The following is a 19,201-nucleotide window of genomic DNA, read 5'->3' as shown; positions in this document are numbered from 1 at the left end:
AAAGCCTAGTTGCATGCATTATACATGGCTTTTTACATTGTTGCACATCTTGTCGACTGCGGCAGGTGACATCCAGCACTAACATGACCTTGTGATCAAGCTTTTGCAGCGCAGTTATTGTGTGCCTAACTGCTGGGAATGTTGACCTCGTTATTTAAAACTGTTTCCTTTTAGTTTGGTGTCGCTTTATTCAAAGCAAATTGATGTTTTTGACACATGTTATAAGGTTGCGTCATGCAAGTTAGATGTTGGCATGGCTTTTGGCAGCACTACCATGGTGGGTGCGATTTAAGCCCGAAATATCAAGTAATCAGCTGCAATGTTTCCACGGTTTGGGTTTCCTTTATACGTTGGCTCTTTAGATTATGTCCTTGGTCTGTGAAGAAGTGTGAATAATCAAGCACAACCGTAAAGTTAGGGGGCTTTGATTTTCAAATGAGAGCTGTAGTGCGTTATGAATTCAATTGAAATTAAAATAGCTTATACAGTTACCAGCTGTTGATAATGTCAAATGTTCACAAAGTGATGAATTGACTTTGATGCTGCTAACCATTTTTTGTAGGTTCATTTTGATGGGCTCTAATATTTTATGGATTCGTGTAGGTTTGTTTTGAAGAAAGGGCCAAGCTCTTCCGTTACGTTGACAAAGAGTGGAAGGAGCGTGGCATTGGCGTGGTCAAGTTGCTTGAGAACAAGGAAGGCAAAGTGCGCCTGCTCATGAGGCGGGAACAGGTGAGTAGCGCACCTGCTGCTGAAGCTTGCTTCTAATGTGCATCAGCATCCTCTTCTAAAGAAAAGACCGTGAACAGAAAATATTAACGCATTCTGATTGCGCAGCTACACTGCAAGATTGATGCATATTGACATCATCATCACTTACAGTAGTCGACATTTTTTTCGGGCTGTCACTATGTTTCGTACTTTACTGAGGAACCCTCGTGCACCTCCTAGGAACATGAAACACTTCCCACTCGTTGAACCGTGCAGTGAGTCATGCCTCCTACACATCTGTGGCTGTCTTCAGCACCATTTGAACAAATCGTGGTCTTGCAAATGAAGCAGTTCGAGCACTCGAGTTTGACATCAGTGAAAAGTGCTTCAGATAGCGATACCGAGGAAAGCAGTGAAAGTACCTTATTGTGTGCAGTAGCAACACCAAGCTGTCCTCCTGGCTCAGGTGTTCAGGTGCGGCCATTTTTAAAGATTAATTAGTGTGAACAAATGTAAAGCCGAAAGAGGGAATCTGTAACATTGATAAATGCGCAGAAAAATAGGCAGGAGCACGAATGGAAACTGTGATCTGTGGGCATCGGCACCGATGACAACAGGTGATAGCACAGCGTGATGTCAGACTGAACTGCCGCGTCAGTGCATAGTTCGGTGAAATTGGTAATTGGCAGTGTCGAATATGCAGCTTTCATGGCCTGCACTTACTGCGAGTGATGCGGGGAGAAAGCTGACAGGAGGGCTGCCAGTTACTCTCAGCTGGTGCGCTACCTCTCGGCTGAGAGCAACTGGCGGCGAATTTTGATGGAGGCGAAATTCTAGAGGCCCGTGTACTGTGTGATGTTAGTGCACATTAAAGAACCCCAGGTGGTCGAAATTTCCGGAGCCCTCCACTACGGCGTCCCTGATAGCCTGAGTCGCTTTGGTACATTAAACCCCATGAACCATAAACCATACTCTCAGCTGGCATCAGAGTGCGAGCATGAGGCGCAAACAGGAAGCTTCGACTCATGCGAGGCGACATGGGTCAGGTCACTCTGAGTGACTTCTGGTAATCTTTAAAAAAAAAATGTGGGAAAGGAAGAAAAAAATGAGAAAGAACTATTGTCCGTAAGGCGTCCTAACATAATAGGGTTATAAAATTCCTTGTCCTTCATAGTCTCTTATCTCATGCTTAATTTTTCCTGTATCATTTCTGGTCATTTTATTTATTGCAGGTGCTAAAAGTATGTGCAAACCACTACATTCACTCAGGAATGTCGCTGAAGCCAATGCCAAAGAAGGACACTGCTTGGATATGGGATGCCCAAGACTATGCAGATGGCGAAGCGCATCCAGAAAAGTTCTGCATACGGTTCAAAACGCCAGAAATTGCTAGAGAGTTCAAGGAAGCTTTTGAACAAGCCGTTGAAAAGTCCACAAAGGCCACCATGGTTTCATCTCCTGCCATGTCTACTGCGGCTTCTACTGGTGGTGCTATATTTTCGCCGTCAAGCTTTGCCGCCCCTAAAACAACGCTGGCACCATCTGTGTCCACTGCTGCGTCGCCTGCTATGTCGCTTGGGACACCTATACCTGCATCTATCGTGGCATCGGGATCACCACCCACGAGTCTGCCCCATCTGTCAGCAACTGGTTTTGGTAAAATGTTTCATCCGAAACCTGGAGCATGGGGGTGTCACACATGCTATGTGAGCAATGATGCCAACAAACTCACATGTGCAGCGTGCGACTCGCCAAAGCCAGGCACTGATAAGCCAAAGGCTGCTGAGGCACCTGTGGCAGTCCCGCAGCCAGGAGTAAAACCCCTTGTACCCGCATCCAGCTCATTTGGAGATGCTCGCGCCAAGCTGTCTAGCACACAGGCTGCACCTGCAGGTGCGGAATTTAAATTTGGTATCACGATGCCGGACCAGAGAACAGCCGCACCTAGCAGCTCTGTGTTTGGTGGTGCTATTTCAGACCAGAAAGGAACATCTGCTGTTGGTTCGCTGTTTGGTGGTGGAGCTAGTAACACTGCAGCCAGTTCCATATTCGGGGCAGTGGGTGCAAATCAAAAGGGAACCACCCCATTTGGTTCTCTGTTTGGCACTTCAGGCTCAGACCAGAAAGCAACTACTGCGTTCACTCCTGGGTTTGGTGGCACTGTTTCAGACCAGAAAGGAACTGCTGCATTCACTCCTGGATTTGGTGGCACTGCTTTAGACCAGAAAGGAACTGCTGCATTCACTCCTGGATTTGGTGGCACTGCTTTAGACCAGAAAGGAACTGCTGCATTCGCTCCTGGATTTGGTGGCACTGCTTCAGACCAGAAAGGAACTGCTGCATTCGCTCCTGGATTTGGTGGCACTGCTTTAGACCAGAAAGGAACTGCTGCATTCACTCCTGGATTTGGTGGCACTGCTTTAGACCAGAAAGGAACTGCTGCATTCGCTCCTGGATTTGGTGGCACTGCTTCAGACCAGAAAGGAACTGCTGCATTCGCTCCTGGGTTTGGGGGTACAGCTTCAGAGCAGAAAGGAAGTGCTGCATTCACTCCTGGGTTTGGTGGCAATGTTTCAGAGCAGAAAGGAAGTGCTGCATTCGCTCCTGGATTTGGTGGCACTGCTTCAGACCAGAAAGGCACAGCTACATTTGCTACTGGGTTTGGTGGCAATGTTTCAGAGCAGAAAGGAAGTGCTGCATTCGCTCCTGGATTTGGTGACACTGCTTCAGACCAGAAAGGCACAGCTACATTTGCTACTGGGTTTGGTGGTACTGCTTCAGACCAGAAAGGAACTGCTGCATTCACTCCTGGTTTTGGTGGCACTGCTTCAAACCAGAAAGGAACTGTTGCACTCACTCCTGGGTTTGGTGGCACTGCTTCAGACAAGAAAGAAACTGGAAAGAATGTGTTTGGCGGGTTCACATTTTCCTCTCCACCAAAAGTGAAAGAGATTCCCAAAGAAGAGACCAGGCCTGTTGCTGCAGTGACTACAGTGAAGGAGCCACCAAAGCAGAGCCCGTTTGCTGGGTTCACCTTCAAGAGTCCCACCGCAGCCAAGAAAGACGAATCACCAGAGCCAGCTAATGCTACACAGTCATTCTTAGCAGGTGCTCGTTCGGAGATCAACAAGCTCAGTCTGGCACCAGGCAAACCTCAGCCACAGGTTGCATCTCCTTTATCATCTCAGTCTCAAGTTGCATCTTCTTTGTCTTCTCAGTCTAAGGTCACATCCCCTGTGACAAAGCCCTCTCCTCCAACTCCCGGTGCAACCAGGCAACGAGCCAGTTCGCTTCGAAGCCCGGGAGAAGTGCCGGAGGACTTTGTTCCCAGTGCCGAATTTGAGCCAGTGGTTTCCCTCCCTGAACTTGTGGAGGTCAAGACAGGTGAAGAGGACGAGGAGGTTCTGTTCTGCGAGCGGGCCAAGTTGTACCGGTTCGATGCTGAGACAAAGCAGTGGAAGGAGCGTGGCATTGGCCAGTTGAAGATCCTGCGGCACCCAGAAACCCACGTGTGTCGTGTGCTGATGCGCAGGGACCAGGTGCTCAAGCTCTGTGCCAACCATCGGATCCTGCCCGAGATGAAACTGGGCCCACTGTCAACAAGCGACCGTGCATGGTCCTGGTTCGCGAATGATTACAGTGAGGGAAAACTGTGCGAGGAAAACCTTGCAGTTCGTTTCAAGACACGTGAGCAGGCTGATGACTTCAAGCAGACGTTCGAAAAGTGTCGGGATGAGGCCCAGCCAATAGCTCAGGTGAAAGATGCAGAGAAAGGTAGTAGTGATGCCAAAGTGCCGGCGGCTGAAGCACAGAAACCAGTGGAGCCAGCAGCCCCTGTTCCACTGTCCCAGCTGAGCGAGTTCAAGCCAAAACCAGGGTCCTGGAACTGTGACGTTTGTTACGTGTCAAATCCTGCTGATCGGACGGCATGTGCAGCCTGCGAGACCCCAAGGCCTGGTGCAGCCAGTTGCGAGGTCAGTAAATGCCGTATATTCTTGTGTGCAATGGCCGCACCCATGTATGGGCTGCACCCCCTGTTTTGCACTAGGCAATTGAGGAAAAAGAAGTTTTTTCTAATCATGTATGGGCCGCGCCTCCAAATTCATATTACGGCATTATCTTTGGCATTATCTTTGCTGATGTTCTGCTTGGCCCAAGGATAAAGCCAAGGGTTCAGGCCTTGTGAACAAGATGGGGGATGAGTGAGTTCAGCCTTTGGGACTTGCATTGACTGCAACATTAAAATTTTTTTGTGTTCTTGTTGATGTCGTGCTAGTGTTAATACGAAATTTGCAAACTATTGTGACGCCTTACTGGCTGCTGCCACTTGCTACGGTGATAAAAAGGCCTCATGCCTTCTCTGCTGTTGAATTACCTATCAGTGCTGGTTGTCATCTGTGGTTGTAAGGGAGAAATTCTTAGGATTTTCTGTGTGTTGCTGGTTGGACCTACTGCAGGATACATTTAGGTGTGGCTGGAGAGTTTTCGGGTATTGGTTCCGTCTCGTTGGTCGCTAAGCAGCGAGAAAGAAAAAATGGGGAAGAAAACACCGGTGACGCGCCAGGCAGCATCCAAAACTGTGCGCAGCTGGGTTGGCTGGTAGGTGTTGGCTGCTCGAGCCTTCGCTGCAGGCTGGCGTAAGCTGAGAAAAGCAAAACCGAAACTAAGCAGTCGGACTGTTCTTGGACTGGGTCGTTCGTTGTCATCGTACCTCCTCTTCTAGCGAAAACTGCCATCGCTTGTTCTTAGCGCGGTCATCACCAGAGACGATAGTCAAGCACTCGTCTCAGCACCATGTGAGACTTGGCGGTGCTGTTGAACACACGTGATAGTGAGAGCACGAAGAAAAACAAGGCAACAAGGCTGGAGAACCATGGAGGAAACAAACTCTGGAGAGAGCGTCCGGCAATAACTGTGAAGCCTAGTCAAAAAATGAGAGAATTGGTCCCCCCTTGATCACACCACGCGATAGTGTGTGGTGATCTACTACTGCTGCGTAGACGGGTGCCCTAAACATACCGTTATCAAAACAATAGGGACTGACTCGGGGAGCGAAAAACTGTGGGAGAGAACAGGTTCATGAGAACTTTGCTTGTGAAGGCTGAGCATGGCTGCATGACATCAGGCTCTCTGCTGAGTTTTTTTTCTCGATGTAGCGAAACCTCATTTGCACAACCGCACCCTGTAGAAAAAATAAAATATTTTGCGAAAGTAACGTGGTTTACTGTTCTACCATTCGCGCACCCAGCTTCCAGCTCGAGACTGGTGATGACAGCTGTCAGCAGTGTCATGCACCGTAAATCGAGCACCTTGGTAGTGCTTTCACCACCGTAAATCGGGGCAAGTTTGTAATAATGAAATGCCTTTACTATGGGTGACGAAATAAATACTCAAGTTATTCTGAAATGTGGGCATTTCGCAATTCGTAGTAGTGAAATATTTTCATATTGAAATTATACACATTTTGGAGGGCATTTTTGAAAAGTTTGTAAATCTGAAAAATTTGTTAATGTAAGGTTCATAGTAACGAGATTTCACTGTACCATTTTATGGGTTCAATATATTTAGTAATGTTCAATGTATCCGGCCCTGACTGCATTGATATCGTGGGTGCCTTGAACGTTGGGACTTTTTCTTTTTTGCTGGGCTAATATTTTTCGGTCATACTTCTCTGTGCAGCCTACCCAGTCCCCTCTTAAGGCATTGGAGAAGTTTGTTGCCCCTATCTCCAGTGGTGGAGGCTTTCCTCTTGGCAGTACACCTGTGGGCATTGCTCCGCCAAAGTTCACCTTCGGTTGCCCGAGTGCTGGCAGTGGGGCGCCGCCCACAACTGGTAGCCTGACCACACCATCTTCAACTCCCCAGTTGGCCTCGGCAACAAGCAAGGCTCCCGGATTTGTTTTCGGTTCTGTGCGCCCCACTTCCGCTGCACCGCCTTCTTCTACTTTCACGTTTGGGATGGCTCCTTTCAAGACCGAAGCAGCTCCAACGACTAGCGCACCGGCTGCCACAACATCAACACCAACAGCTGTAAGAGCATCCAGCATGCTGGGCTTATTTCAGCAGGCTTTTGTTTTTTTTTTTCTCTCCGTGGCAAAACTGGAAGGTCATCTACATCAAAAATTCGTAACAGAAGCAAATGCATAAGGGATCACTTGCAAGAACTAAAATGTTTCGAACCAAAACTTGAAATAGGGTCACCATTATCAAATATCAAATGCCGGAAATAACGCGGAAACGAACCACTTGGCCTACGCTGGTGCTGTTCAGCCCCGTAGTAGTTTCGGAGACTCACTGCTTCCCATAGAAACTGCAGCAAATGGGCACTTGTTTCAAGCATGTATTGTTTAGAACACAAATGCCAAGTGGAAGAATTTAAAAGCTACGAATGAACGCACGTGAGCAGGGGCAACCATGTGTTTCAGGCCATCTGCTTTCATCGTTCTGTCACTGAGGAAGCATAGTGCTGCTAGTAAAGCTTTTGCGAAAACGCTTTTTGGGACGGAATTGCGGCAGACGATGCAGGATTTGGATTCACTTTGACGAGTCCAGGCAAGGAGCTGAACAGAGCACCACGTGGAAGAAGAGAGATCACCGTACGCCCCACAACCTTTGCTGTTTGTCGTGCTTTGAAAATACGCGTGGCGTGCGCATTCATGCCCCTGACAGCTATGCAGTGCTTCTTCATGGTAGTCTCGCCTAAAATGTCGAAGCACTTTTCCGCAGTACCACAGTAGGACTGTTGAGCCTAATTTCAGCCACCACCCTTTTAATCCTTGCGGTCCGTAATCTGTTCAGTCCCAGCGGGTCCGGTTTGATGAAGGTTCTTGGTGGTCAGTACCTACGTCATGTTCGGCAAGTTGCCTAACTGCGCGGTACACTTTGTGGCATCTACCAATACCTAGTGCCAGTGATCTAATTAGGTGGCACTTCGCCCACATATCGCGGGTTCGGGCCGGAGCAAGCTGAGGGCACTTGCCAGCGTTTGGTGCGTGCCTGTGCTCTCGCTCCGAAGGAAGGAAGGCGCAGTTATTCGAAAGCACAAGTGTATTACACAGTAAGCTGCATTACACAACTCTGCACTAGTCCACAGACCTCGGTGAAACCCACAGCCTCGCCGCTGCACCCAAAAGCGGGCCTGCGGAGCCATACGCACAAAGCAAAGGCTACATACGCGCGTGGCAGCACAGCTAAGGGCGACCGTATGTCGCGCAGCCAACCAAAGGGTTAAATCGTGCGCAACGCAACACAAGGGAGGATGGGGTATACGCGGAGCACATCTTGACGACGCAGGTCGCACATCGATGTCTCATCGCGCGTCGTCACCGGCAATGGCCCGGCGATGACGGAGAACCAGCCAAATCAGGCCCTCCCGAATCCGGAGCGCGTCGGCGCTGCACAAGCGGGCTACACGACTCCGGAGGTTCAGGCCTGGACTCGAGCATACCTACTAGATGCGCACATTAAAGCACCCGCGCTCATGGGCCCCCAGCAAAGGCAGGGGCACCCGGGAGCCAAACTCTACGCATCTTTCTGCTGCCTGAGTCTGTGGCGATCTCTCCTCTCATTTCCCCCTCGGGACCTCTCGCCGAAACAACGCCCCCAACTGTCACTCGGAGTGACCCAATGGGGACGCGAGGTCGAAGCGGGAAGAATGGAAGGGAGGGTGATTTACTGCGGTTCTCGAAAGAGCTTCCCTTGCAAGGGAGGACAAGCAGCGTGGCTGCCCGCATTCCGCTCGTGGACACCCCACGGGGGGGTCTCTAACGAACGAAACGGCAGAAGCGGGCGCACACTCGGGTAGCCCAAGAAGCTCAATCCCCACAGCTGTCAGGTACACGCGTTGTCTGCTCTGGCTTTTTTAAAACGCTTATAACAACAGAACTGGCTCTCTAAGAAGCATAGAACTTTGTCATGGTTATTATTATGACATGCCCAACGCATTGAGAGGCCAAACCAAAATTTCGTTGCAGTTGGCAGTGAAGGTAATCCTATCTTTTCTTTTGATAAATTGCAGATTAGTCAACTTCCTTGAATTGTCCAAGATGCTCTTAATTTATACCGATCCTCCTGATTTTATTGATGTGTCCTTATTTCTGCTGAAAATTGTCGACAACTTGATTTGAAAGAATCTCCCCATATGCAATGTAGGCAGACCATCATTACCAATACATGCTTGTTATCTGGCTAAAACCAAATTCATCAAGACCATTTCAGTTGCCACATATGTTCTGGAATTCAGTTATTTTCGTACTTTTATGGACTAAAGCATGTTGCAAGCCAATTTTTGAAATAAACAGAGCGTTTCTGGTGCTCATCAATCATTGTGGGAGCTGCTGTGGACTTTGTTTGTTTGCTGGTCTTCTTTTGAGCTTTTATGGCATGTTTTCGACCTCTTTGTCACTTTTTCACAATCGTTGAAAACTGCTGCAAGAAAGTGAAAGACAAGCGGAAAGAGTCACAGTCCAAGGATGTGCTGGCTAACCTGATACCATCAGCATGTCGCTCTAGTGTGCACATAGCTCACATTACGTAAAATGAATACTGCAGGGGGTAAAGATCAGCATTGTTGGAAACGGCGAGGTTACACATACACATACGTGCTGTCCAAGCCAGGCGGCTATTTTTGAGCCCCGTTCAATTTTAGAATGATGAGATTCACGGTTCCGTCACACAAGTTAGAATGAGGATGGCACTGCTTGTGGGCGACCTGCCCTGTTTACATTGTCTGTGGTAGTGTGGAAGAACTCCCGGAGACATTTGGTTGTTCAGAAACGGTCTGCTGTGAGTTGCTGCAGTGTCCAGTGAATCTCGTGGACAATTTCCCCAGACTGCTCACTGCCGTTTCTAGCCTGTGCAGCACAAGGCTGTGAAAAAAAAAAAACCAAATCATCAGGTGCTGCTTGGACATGATTTTGCACTGTTAATTCCAACCGTAGCTTCCACTGCAGTGGCGACATATTGTGGGAGAGTATTCTTACGAGCACTTAGTTGTGAGCTATTGCTTGTTGCTTCTCCCTTCAGCTCTCTTTCTCTCCTTTCTGCAGTTCAAGTTTGGCAGCCCTCAAAAGTACGAATTCAGCTTCAGTGGGGTGCGACCACGCAGCCCGGGCAAAACACCGAAGTCTCCTGGCACGCCCACTGATGCGGAAGAAGAAGAGTCGGGCACCATTGAATCCCCCGAGGCTGAAATCTACTTCCAGCCTGTGGTGCCCTTGCCTCCGAAAGTAAGTACCACTCCAAGCCTTGGCATGCAGACTAAACAGGATTCCCAGGCTGGAATGCAAACAATCAAAAGCTGACCATATGGGTGTATGGGTGGATGTGTGCTTCGGAGAAGAGAAGGATGTTCTCCGACCTTTCCTCGTTCTGTTCTCTTTTTCTTGCTTGATGCACAGGCTCTTGCATGTGTAGTGCTACCCACCAATGTACGATGGAAGGCGCATGAACATTCGTGACACAAGTTCGGTTTTGCCCGCCCAAACGAAAGAGCCACAGGCCGAGGTTAGCCTGCGAGCAATGCTATCTGTTCTCGTCTCTCACCACTGTCATAATCTAGTGATGCAGCTCTTGGTTGGTGCGAAGCTCTGACATTTGGTAACTGGGTGCTTGCAAACAAATGAGAGCCATTGATTAATGATCAGTAGCTGTTTTTTTTTTTTATAAAAGACCACGAAATGTAAACAGTGACTCATTTTGCGAGGTTTTTTTTTTTTTACCAGTCTGCTTGCAGCTTGGGCTCACATCTATAATACACATGATTGAAAGCAAGACTTCAGCCACCAGTGCAGTATTACCGTAAAAACCCTTGTATGGTACGAGGTTTTTTTCCAAATTTTAGCATGTCAAATTTCCACCTCGTATTATATGCGGATCCATGCAGTTTTCGGTCAAAATTGGCGCGAGACCAGCAGGTTTTACGAGGACTGTTCGTCACTCTGCTTGGCTCACCGGGAGCGGCACTGAGAGTCCATTCCACTCATGCTTCCGTCTGAGCGTTTCGTGCTCCCGCTTGCTCGCTGAACTGAGCGGGTGCACGAATCCGCTTTGCGAGCGCCATCATGCTTTCAGCAAGAGGAGGTGCTCTCTAGTGGTGGTGTAGGTCGGTAGTTTCGATTCCGACGGCACTTCACTACGCTGACCTAAGATCGCGACGCGCAGGACAATCGCACCTCGCATGACAACCGAACCGCGAAAACAACACTCGGCTGCTTTTAAAAAGATAGTACAGTAGACTCCCGTTAAGACGAACTCGCTTAAGATGAACCCTTGGTTAAGATGAACAGTGGTGGTCATTTGTTTGGTTTCCCATAGAGTCAATGCAAAAAAAATCTGTTAAGATGTACACTGCACACGTGCTAATTGATTAAGATGAACTTTCACGACCAGCCGTGCCCAAGCCATGCAGCTTTACTCGACCATTCTAGCAGTATTTCAGCGGAAAGAAAGAAAAAAAAAAGCTAAAAAATTGAAAGCTTTTTGCACCGCCGACGATCCATGCGACGCGGGGAGGCAGAGACCTAACCACGTCTCCGTTGAAAGGGCGATTCTGTGAAAGCAGAACTGTCGCTGCTCCTCCCCTGTGAGGGCACTGAAGATATCTTGGAAGGTTAAGTGATATGCCTACGCTTGTAGCAAGGAGACGATTTTCTCGACAGACACAAAAAAAGATAACAGACTGGGCAACACTCAACAGTGCCTGATGAACTGCACTAGTAGTGCTATAAATGCTTATGTTGCAATTATTTTTTTCCTAAAAGACTATTTCATGGCTTTGTTCACATATACGAAGTATTTGGACACACTGCATGCTCGAACATCATTTTAAGAAGCACTCCTAATTAGATGAACTTCTGATAAGATGAACAGTCTTCATGGTCCCTTGGAGTTCGTCTTAAAGGGTGTCTACTGTAATCGGATCTGCCGAAAGCATCGGCACCGCTTCAAGCGCTGTTACATTGTCTGTATGATGTAGGGAGCCTACAGTTCTGCTGCTAGGCACGGGCCTCTCCTATCATGGTGTGCAGTTGGGCACGGACGCTTGGGCCAATATTTCCGAGGAGCTTGCTGCTTGTTTCAGGAATTGTGGGATATCTCATGCGCTCGATGGTACCGGTACACCAAGCAGTGACGATCACTAAAGCTTCGACAGGCACTTCTGATTCGTGTGCGCCAGCGCGTGTGCCGGAACCGGTCTGCACATACTCGTGGTGTAGGACGCGAGTGGGCACAAGCACGGTGCCTCTGTACCTGCCGCTCGCGCTACATGCGTTGTATCCGGCGTGACAACGTACACAAATAATTTAGGGGCATTCAGCTTCCACGACTTCTGGTACGCCTTCGAGCTGACTGCCCTCCCTTACTTGCAATATACGTGGATGACAAGTTTTTCTCCCGTTCTTGCTATCTCTAAATTACACGTCGTATTATGTGCGGGTCAGCATTATACGTGGGTTTTTACGGTAGTCTCCATTTGCACGATTTCACTGATTTTATCATGATGCTTGCTTTCTTCGAGTACTTCTTGGCTAACTGGTGTGGCTGTCGCACTATCATTTTGAGGTGACAAAAGTACGAGCACTATTGCTGAGCTACCTATGTCCTTTTATTAATGGGATGGGCAGCTTTCTATGCACTGGCACGAAAGGGGGTGCCTTTGTGATGATTTTGATGCTGATGGAAGATTGAGGTGCAATATTTCTTTATGCAGCCTAGCATATGAACTTTGGACTGTGGATACAGACTGGATTTGGGTTCTTAAACTTAAGGTGAGAGCTGAGGCTGTTTTGCCTGAAGTGCTGTGCTCTTTTGTTTTGCATAGGTGGAAGTTCGCACTGGGGAAGAGGAGGAGGATGTTCTCTACAGCCACCGGGCCAAATTGTTCCGCTGGATAGATGGTGAATGGAAAGAACGCGGCCTGGGTGACATCAAGCTTCTCCATCACCCGGCCACGCAACGCACCAGGCTGCTAATGCGCCGGGAGCCGGTCAGTTGAACGCAGCTCTTGCTTCCTGTCCGTCTCTCTTTGTGTTTTCATTAATTACTCTCTCCACTTTCTAGAAGAGAGCTTTCCATGTGCAGCAGAATCTCGATGATGTGATGTCGATTGATATGATTTTGGTGACGACACTAATTTTCTAATGTTCCTGTGCAGAATTTTGGATGCTCTGAACACACTCCCACAGCACTATGGATAATCTGAATGTATGAGTTGTGACCGCACCCTCAAGCACTGAGCACTACCTGCACATCACCGCCGCCGCAATCGCCTGTTGTGTGGTATGCTCTGTGAGCAGTTCACTGTGCCCACACATCGCCGCCGTCGCAATTGCTGTGTCACTACTTTTACTGGTGATGGAGCAGAAGCTACAGAGCCAAAATGCAGTCTCTTCCTCGGCAGCAGAATGTACTCCTTGCTTGGATTTTTTAGTTTTCTCCTAAAGCATTTTATTTTAGCAGAAAAACCTGGGTAATTCTCCCATATTTTGAAAATCTAAATAATTCAAACTACTGGCTTGGTCTCGGCCAGCGCCCGTGTAAGCCTTTTTTTACCTGTTCCTTTCCCTTGAAGTTCGACTTAGCTTGCTTATTTTCCTTATGACAACAAATTTGCTAGGCACAGCTGGTTAAAAGAAGCTGCCGTAGATGGCGCCAGCTACCCCAGCGACCATAAATAAATCCCATCAACAAATCTGTGTGAATGCATTTCCAAGCATCTGCAATGGATATAGTTCATTTTGGACGATACAAATATTTTTCATGGCCCTGTGGGATTTGTGTCATCGAGATTCTGCTGTATCTACTTTTGGTACTTTTGTTGAGCTAATTGATGGGGGGGGGGGGGGTTGAAATTATGTACCCGCTTCTGCAAGTCCTTTTTACAAATTTTTGACTTGTTGCTGTTGAGTGCTGTTGGCTGTAGTCTGCGCTCTCTTCTACAGCAGCTGCTTTGGCATGTCTTTTTGGGCAGGTTTTGAAGGTGTGTCTCAACCACCTACTGACACCTGAGCTACTGTTCAACAAGAAAGATGAGCGTGTTGTTACATGGTCCGCGACAGACTTCTCAGATGATGTTGCAAGTCCGTACCAGTTTGCCCTGCGCTTCAGGAGTGCACAGGTAGCAGATGAATTCCTTGCTGCCGTGGAGCAGGCAAGGAACAAGACTGCCGGCACATCACTGCCTTCTGTAAGCAGACTTTTCTATCCCTACTGATTGTTTTGCAATAAGGTGCATAACTTCAGTTGTCTGGTTGAACTGGTCGCAGTAACTGAAGGAATTACGAGTACACTTTCATATCATGAATTCAGACTCACTTAATTCGAACTTTCTGTTTATTAGAACTGACTATTTGGTTCCATTCGCATAATATGCACTCAAAAGGTCTTAATATGAACTCCGCATAAATTGAACAGCTTTTCGCTTCGCTTTGAGTTCGATTGAGAGTTGACTGTATTGGTATTGTGGATCTCGTTACAGTGGATCAGGTTTTAAGGAATATTCGAATATAAGACATGAATCTGCCATTATGTAAGCCACCATGAATTGCAAGGGTAATTTTATGTTGTTGATGGAGATCGAAGACTGAATAAGTGTATGAGCGGCAAACCAACTGACTTAGTCATGATCCACCACCAACAGTTCTATGGCTGCTTTGGCTGTGGCTATAGGATGGCTCTAGTTCTGGATTCGGGAATGACACATGCTCCTGGAGTGTGGAAATTTTCACGACCACCTATCATTCTTTTGGGAGAACAACTGCCAGCGTTAACGTGTCGCGTAAGCAGTTACGGTGCGCAGTTCAAAATACCGTTGGTGGAACTGATTGAATCACCGGGGGTCAGGGTAACCCATTGTGGAGTAACAGATTTGTGATGCTTTAGTGTGATATATTGTTTGAGCTGATGGGTTACATAGCGCAGTTTCCTTTCATTTTTTAATTAAAATGGCTTCTTTTCCACTCCTGGCACCTGGAACAGTTTTCGGCTGCTGTGTTCTTATCAGTCACTTTTCATGCCTCTGGCTTTTGTTGCACTAAGATACTTTACAGTAAACCCTCATTAATTGCAACTTACATATCCCAAAATATTGGCAAGGCCAGGTTAGGCACATTGCTCAAAATGTTACACAATATGCATAATGTTACACGTTTCACATTACTGTCATATTATGGCTGCGGCTTTTGTTGAGTCAGGTGTCATCAGCTGTGACACTGTGGAAGAAATCAGGTTTTCAAACTACAGTCCAGGAGCCTACCAAAGACTCGTGCTGTACAACTCTTGCTTGCTTCTCACACGCATGCACGCTCACACACACATGCACACTGATTGTGAAAACAAGGACCATGCTGTGGAGGCTGTGTTAAAGCAGCCTGCGAACACCCTTTGCCTCCTCTTGCACCTTGTCGTCATTTGTGGAGCTGCCGTGGTGGCTCGCTGGGATAGGCATTTGGCTGCAGGGTCTAGTGTCGCAGGATTGAATCCCAGCTGCAGTGGTTGCTTTTCACTGGAGGCAAAATGCAAAACAGCTGGTGTGCTGTGTGATATCAGTACACGCTAAGGAACCCAAGGCAGTCAAAAATGATTGGAAACCCTTCAATATGGCGCCCATCAGAGCCCATGAACAGCTTCAGAACATTAAACCATGCATGCCATGTTTAACCGGTCACTTACTTCATACCCTTTGGTGACTGCTGCTTGTGACATCCTTTCCTTAGTGTACAATGAGCAGTGGGCTTGAAAAGGAACTAGCAGCATAATATTCGTGCATGCATTGCTCACCTGCAGTACTGTCTTTGGTAACGAAAAAAAAAAAAATGGTGCCATTGAAACAGTACGTGCAAGATGTTTTTGCGTGGCCCCCTCACAGGCTGCTCAAGTGTCCAAAGAGCAGACTGCACCAGTGGATGCCTCCACCTTCAACTTCCACCTGGATGGAGCTGCTGGGAGCACTGCCAGTAGCACACCTGGTGCTTTTTCCCTGGGGAGTCGTTTTGGACCAACAAAGCAGACTGTGGTGCGATCACTTTTTGGCAACACCACGCCATCGAAGGACAGTGTAGACGACGGTGAGTTGGACTGCTGAGGATGTCAGGTGTCTCATATTGATGTGTGAAATGCAGCTGGGACGCAGTTTCAGTATCGGCATCCAAACCTTTTTACGGTATGATGTAGCTGATACTTGGAATTAAATGATGCTTTTGTTCGCTTATTAACTGCTGCTTTCCGTCAGGATGGCTTGTACGTGGGCCTGCTCACGTGTATCATGCTCTGTACATGCACTTGTAAAGCTGTTATTGTGGGCTTTTTTTTTTTTTTTTTTTATCCCAGATGTGTTGGTTGTGTCTGAGGTCAAGGCAAGTCCTGAGGATGTTGCACGTGCAAGGTCATTGAAGCTGCCTGACAACTTCTACCTCTATGAGAATAAGGAGCCTTGCCCAGGATGCCGAGGCTGCGAAGATTGGGAGGACAGAAAAAGTATGTAGTGTGTTCCACTCATTGGATGTTGCTCTCATGGTAGAGCTCTGCATTGCAGCCCTACCCCAGTCTTTTGAGAAAAGGGTTTGGTTCATAAAAGTTTGTTTGAAGGGGATATTCAAAACATTTATTAAGTTTCACTGTGCCTTGCAGTTACGTGTAAAACTTCTCAAGCCTTATGAATGGGCAGTTTGCATTCAGGCACAGAGTGGTGGTTCCTAAATCATAATAAGCAGTGGAAGCTGAGGGGCTGAGAGAGAACAGCCAACATGCCTGGCACATGCATTGTATCAGTCAGGGCTGTGCAGGATACTCCAAGAAAGTATCTTCGCTTGCAATACCTTCAAAAATCATATTTGGATATCATTATAAAATACAGAACCAAAAAGTGATTTCCGATACAGATACAAAATAAGATTGTTCTGTCGAGTTTGCAAATGTTGTCATGACGTGATTTGCTACCTTATGTTCAGCTACTTAACAAGGCCTTGATGTGTTTTATGTACTGGAGCCCTTCTACAACAACAAAACCATAAGTTGCATACCACAACAAAAGGAAATGGAACGACAGAAACGAGAAGAAAGATTTTGTTATATGAATTATATCACTTGAAAAGTTAAGGAAACGCTGCTAAATAGTGCACATAGTTTTGTTTATGATAGTTTTAATTTGCATGTACCGTATTTACTCGCATAATAGGCGCACTTTTTTTCCAGAAAATCCGGCTCAGAGTTCGGGGTGCGCCTATTACGCGGGATAAAATTTCCGGAAATATTTCGACTCGCAAAATTGAACACACCGCGTAAACCCACTCGTGTACGGGCCGCACTCGTTCTCGCGAAGAAAATATAAAAAAAAGATCCGTGTAAGGGCCGCACTGAAACTTTCCACGACACACGCGGGAATAGCCTTCGGTATGCACGCGCCGAGGCCTCCGCGATCGGCTCCGGCTGCGCGCAACAGGCACTTGATCGCGGTGGCCACACATGCGCACAGGAGCTTCCAGACGCCGCCCACGGAGGGCGCCCAAGGCCATGCTCATCATCATCATCATCGTTTTCCTCCGCCGCGAGCTTTCGCTATCTATATCGTCATCAGCATCTCCAGCTCGTTTTTTTTGTTGTTGTTGTTGCTGTCAAGTGCCGGGATTAGCGATAGCGCAATAGTTCATCGTGGTTTATCGCTTTGCTGCGGAGCGTTGCTGTTTTAGCTCGACGGGCAAGCACCTTAACAGCTACACGTCTGGGAGTTTGCTCTCGAACACGGCAAGCGTGCGGCAGGTCGGAAAATACGACGTGGCCGAGAACTGCGGCAGGTGCGACTGTGGCGTCCCTAAATTTTCGTACGCGACTCCAAGCGCCGAAGTTTTCGTGGGCCTAAGTCGGGAACGTTTCTGGCTGGAGATGAAGCTTTCCAAACAGACGTTTAAAGTGAGCATCCCTGAAAACTGTGTGCGGCTGTTCTACGCGATGTCGTTGTACGTGCTGTGGGTCCGCAGCAGCTGCGACGGCAGCAGCACTAGTAGGGACTAGTAGTCAGTTCAGCAAAAACTTTGTTAAAATAAAGATTGGGAAGCGGGGGGTGGCGAGGCGTCGTCGTGCAATCGTGTAAATACAGTATTGATCACAGTGCCAAGTTCGGGGTGCGCCTATTATGCGCGGAAAGAAAAAAAAACTGATTTTTCGCGCCCTAACTAGGGGTGCGCCTATTATGCGAGTGCGCCTATTACGCGAGTAAATACGGTAGTTTACTCAGTGCTAGAGTTACATGTATTGCTGTTCTGATGCACACAGTTCTTTGTAGTAATGGGGACAGGCACACAACCGCTTACAATTTGCGTAATTACAGCAATTGCAACTCTCTTGCAGAAACGCTAGCAGCTTCATCAGCAGCATCTGCAGGCCATGCACAGCGCTCATCTGCGAGGGCAGCGCCACACCTGGCTGCAGCCGACAGCACCACAGGCAGTCAGGAGGACGAGGGCAGCGAAGGTGGTGGCCTGTTCAGCTCGTCAGCTCAGGTGTCTTTTGCCGACCTGGCTAAGCAGCAGTCGGGTGCTGGATTCGGACTACAAGGACCATCTCCCAAGAGTGGGCAATCCCTCTTCTCAGGAGCGGGCAGCAAACTTTTTCAGTCTTCCACGGGGAGACGAAAGTCAGAAGCTGAGGATGACGGTAAGGTTCTGCATGTCCAGAGATTCACGCTTACATATTTTCTAAGGATAGCGTATTAAGATTACTGCTTTAAGACCATTGGCAGTCAGCCCAAGCTGTTTTCATGCCGCGGCATTGTGCTGCATGCCGCAGCATTGCAGCACAGACTAGAACTGAGCAAACCAGGGACTAAACTGACCAAACAATCCTATTCCCAGCGCCAAGCCTACGTCACTTCTCTGCCTCTTGGAGAATGGAAGTTTAAGTTGTATGGTGTGTGCTTGCTCATGCTAAGGGAGGTATACATCCTGTGTGTAAATACCACTCAACAGCTCCACTCCATCTCTCAACATTCAGTAGCAGGTTTGAGAAATTGTGCCCGCATCTTAATAAAATATAAGCTTGGGGCTTAAATTTGCTGGGGACAGATGAAATGCCTGGGAGAAATGAAGTGCCATTTGTTGAACTTTTTTATTTCTCACTTTATTATTAGTATTTATGTATTTGTGTTCTTCAGGTCTTCTGAGTGACTGATGAGTGAGTATGGCGCAATATGCAGTAGAAATTTAGGAAATGACTTTTTTGTTGGTTCGATGAAAATTGTGAGCGAATTGCACCTTGATGGTTCCAGCGCATCGCTGATTCCATCTTAGTATCACTGTGAAGAGGAGCGTTAGAGCTTCCGCTGGTTGCAGTGTTGAATTTCTCTCTCCTGAAGCAAAAGCAGACACGATGTTAAATGAGTCAAATGAGGGAACAAACTTTTTTGCGGCTTTCACACATTTTATGATTGTATCACTCAGCCCTTCGGCATTGCGTAAAGATTGGCAGTAGAAAGATTGTTTTTTTGTGCCTGAATCCA

General features: G+C 47.7%; 1 protein-coding gene across 3 annotated transcripts in view; it reads left to right on the top strand.

Moving 5' to 3' along the window:
* Positions 1-19,201, top strand: part of LOC149342214 (E3 SUMO-protein ligase RanBP2-like) — a 100,047-nt gene that overhangs the window by 64,221 nt on the left and 16,625 nt on the right. For 2 of the 3 annotated variants that reach the window (XM_089544510.1, XM_089544511.1), the window contains 9 exons: positions 604-732; positions 1,944-4,685; positions 6,391-6,741; positions 9,759-9,938; positions 12,533-12,697; positions 13,682-13,897; positions 15,578-15,776; positions 16,039-16,185; positions 18,055-18,360. In XM_089544510.1, the coding sequence (XP_089400636.1) occupies positions 604-732; positions 1,944-4,685; positions 6,391-6,741; positions 9,759-9,938; positions 12,533-12,697; positions 13,682-13,897; positions 15,578-15,776; positions 16,039-16,185; positions 18,055-18,360 (4,435 nt within the window). The remainder of the gene's footprint in view (positions 1-603; positions 733-1,943; positions 4,686-6,390; positions 6,742-9,758; positions 9,939-12,532; positions 12,698-13,681; positions 13,898-15,577; positions 15,777-16,038; positions 16,186-18,054; positions 18,361-19,201) is intronic. The other variant, XM_089544512.1, reaches the window with a different exon arrangement.

Source organism: Amblyomma mixtum, chromosome 5, assembly GCF_055824585.1.
Source record: "Amblyomma mixtum isolate Tamu chromosome 5, ASM5582458v1, whole genome shotgun sequence".
Classification (NCBI taxonomy): domain Eukaryota; kingdom Metazoa; phylum Arthropoda; class Arachnida; order Ixodida; family Ixodidae; genus Amblyomma; species Amblyomma mixtum.
Note: the sequence above shows the minus strand (reverse complement) of the source record. Positions and strands in the feature narration are given on the sequence as shown.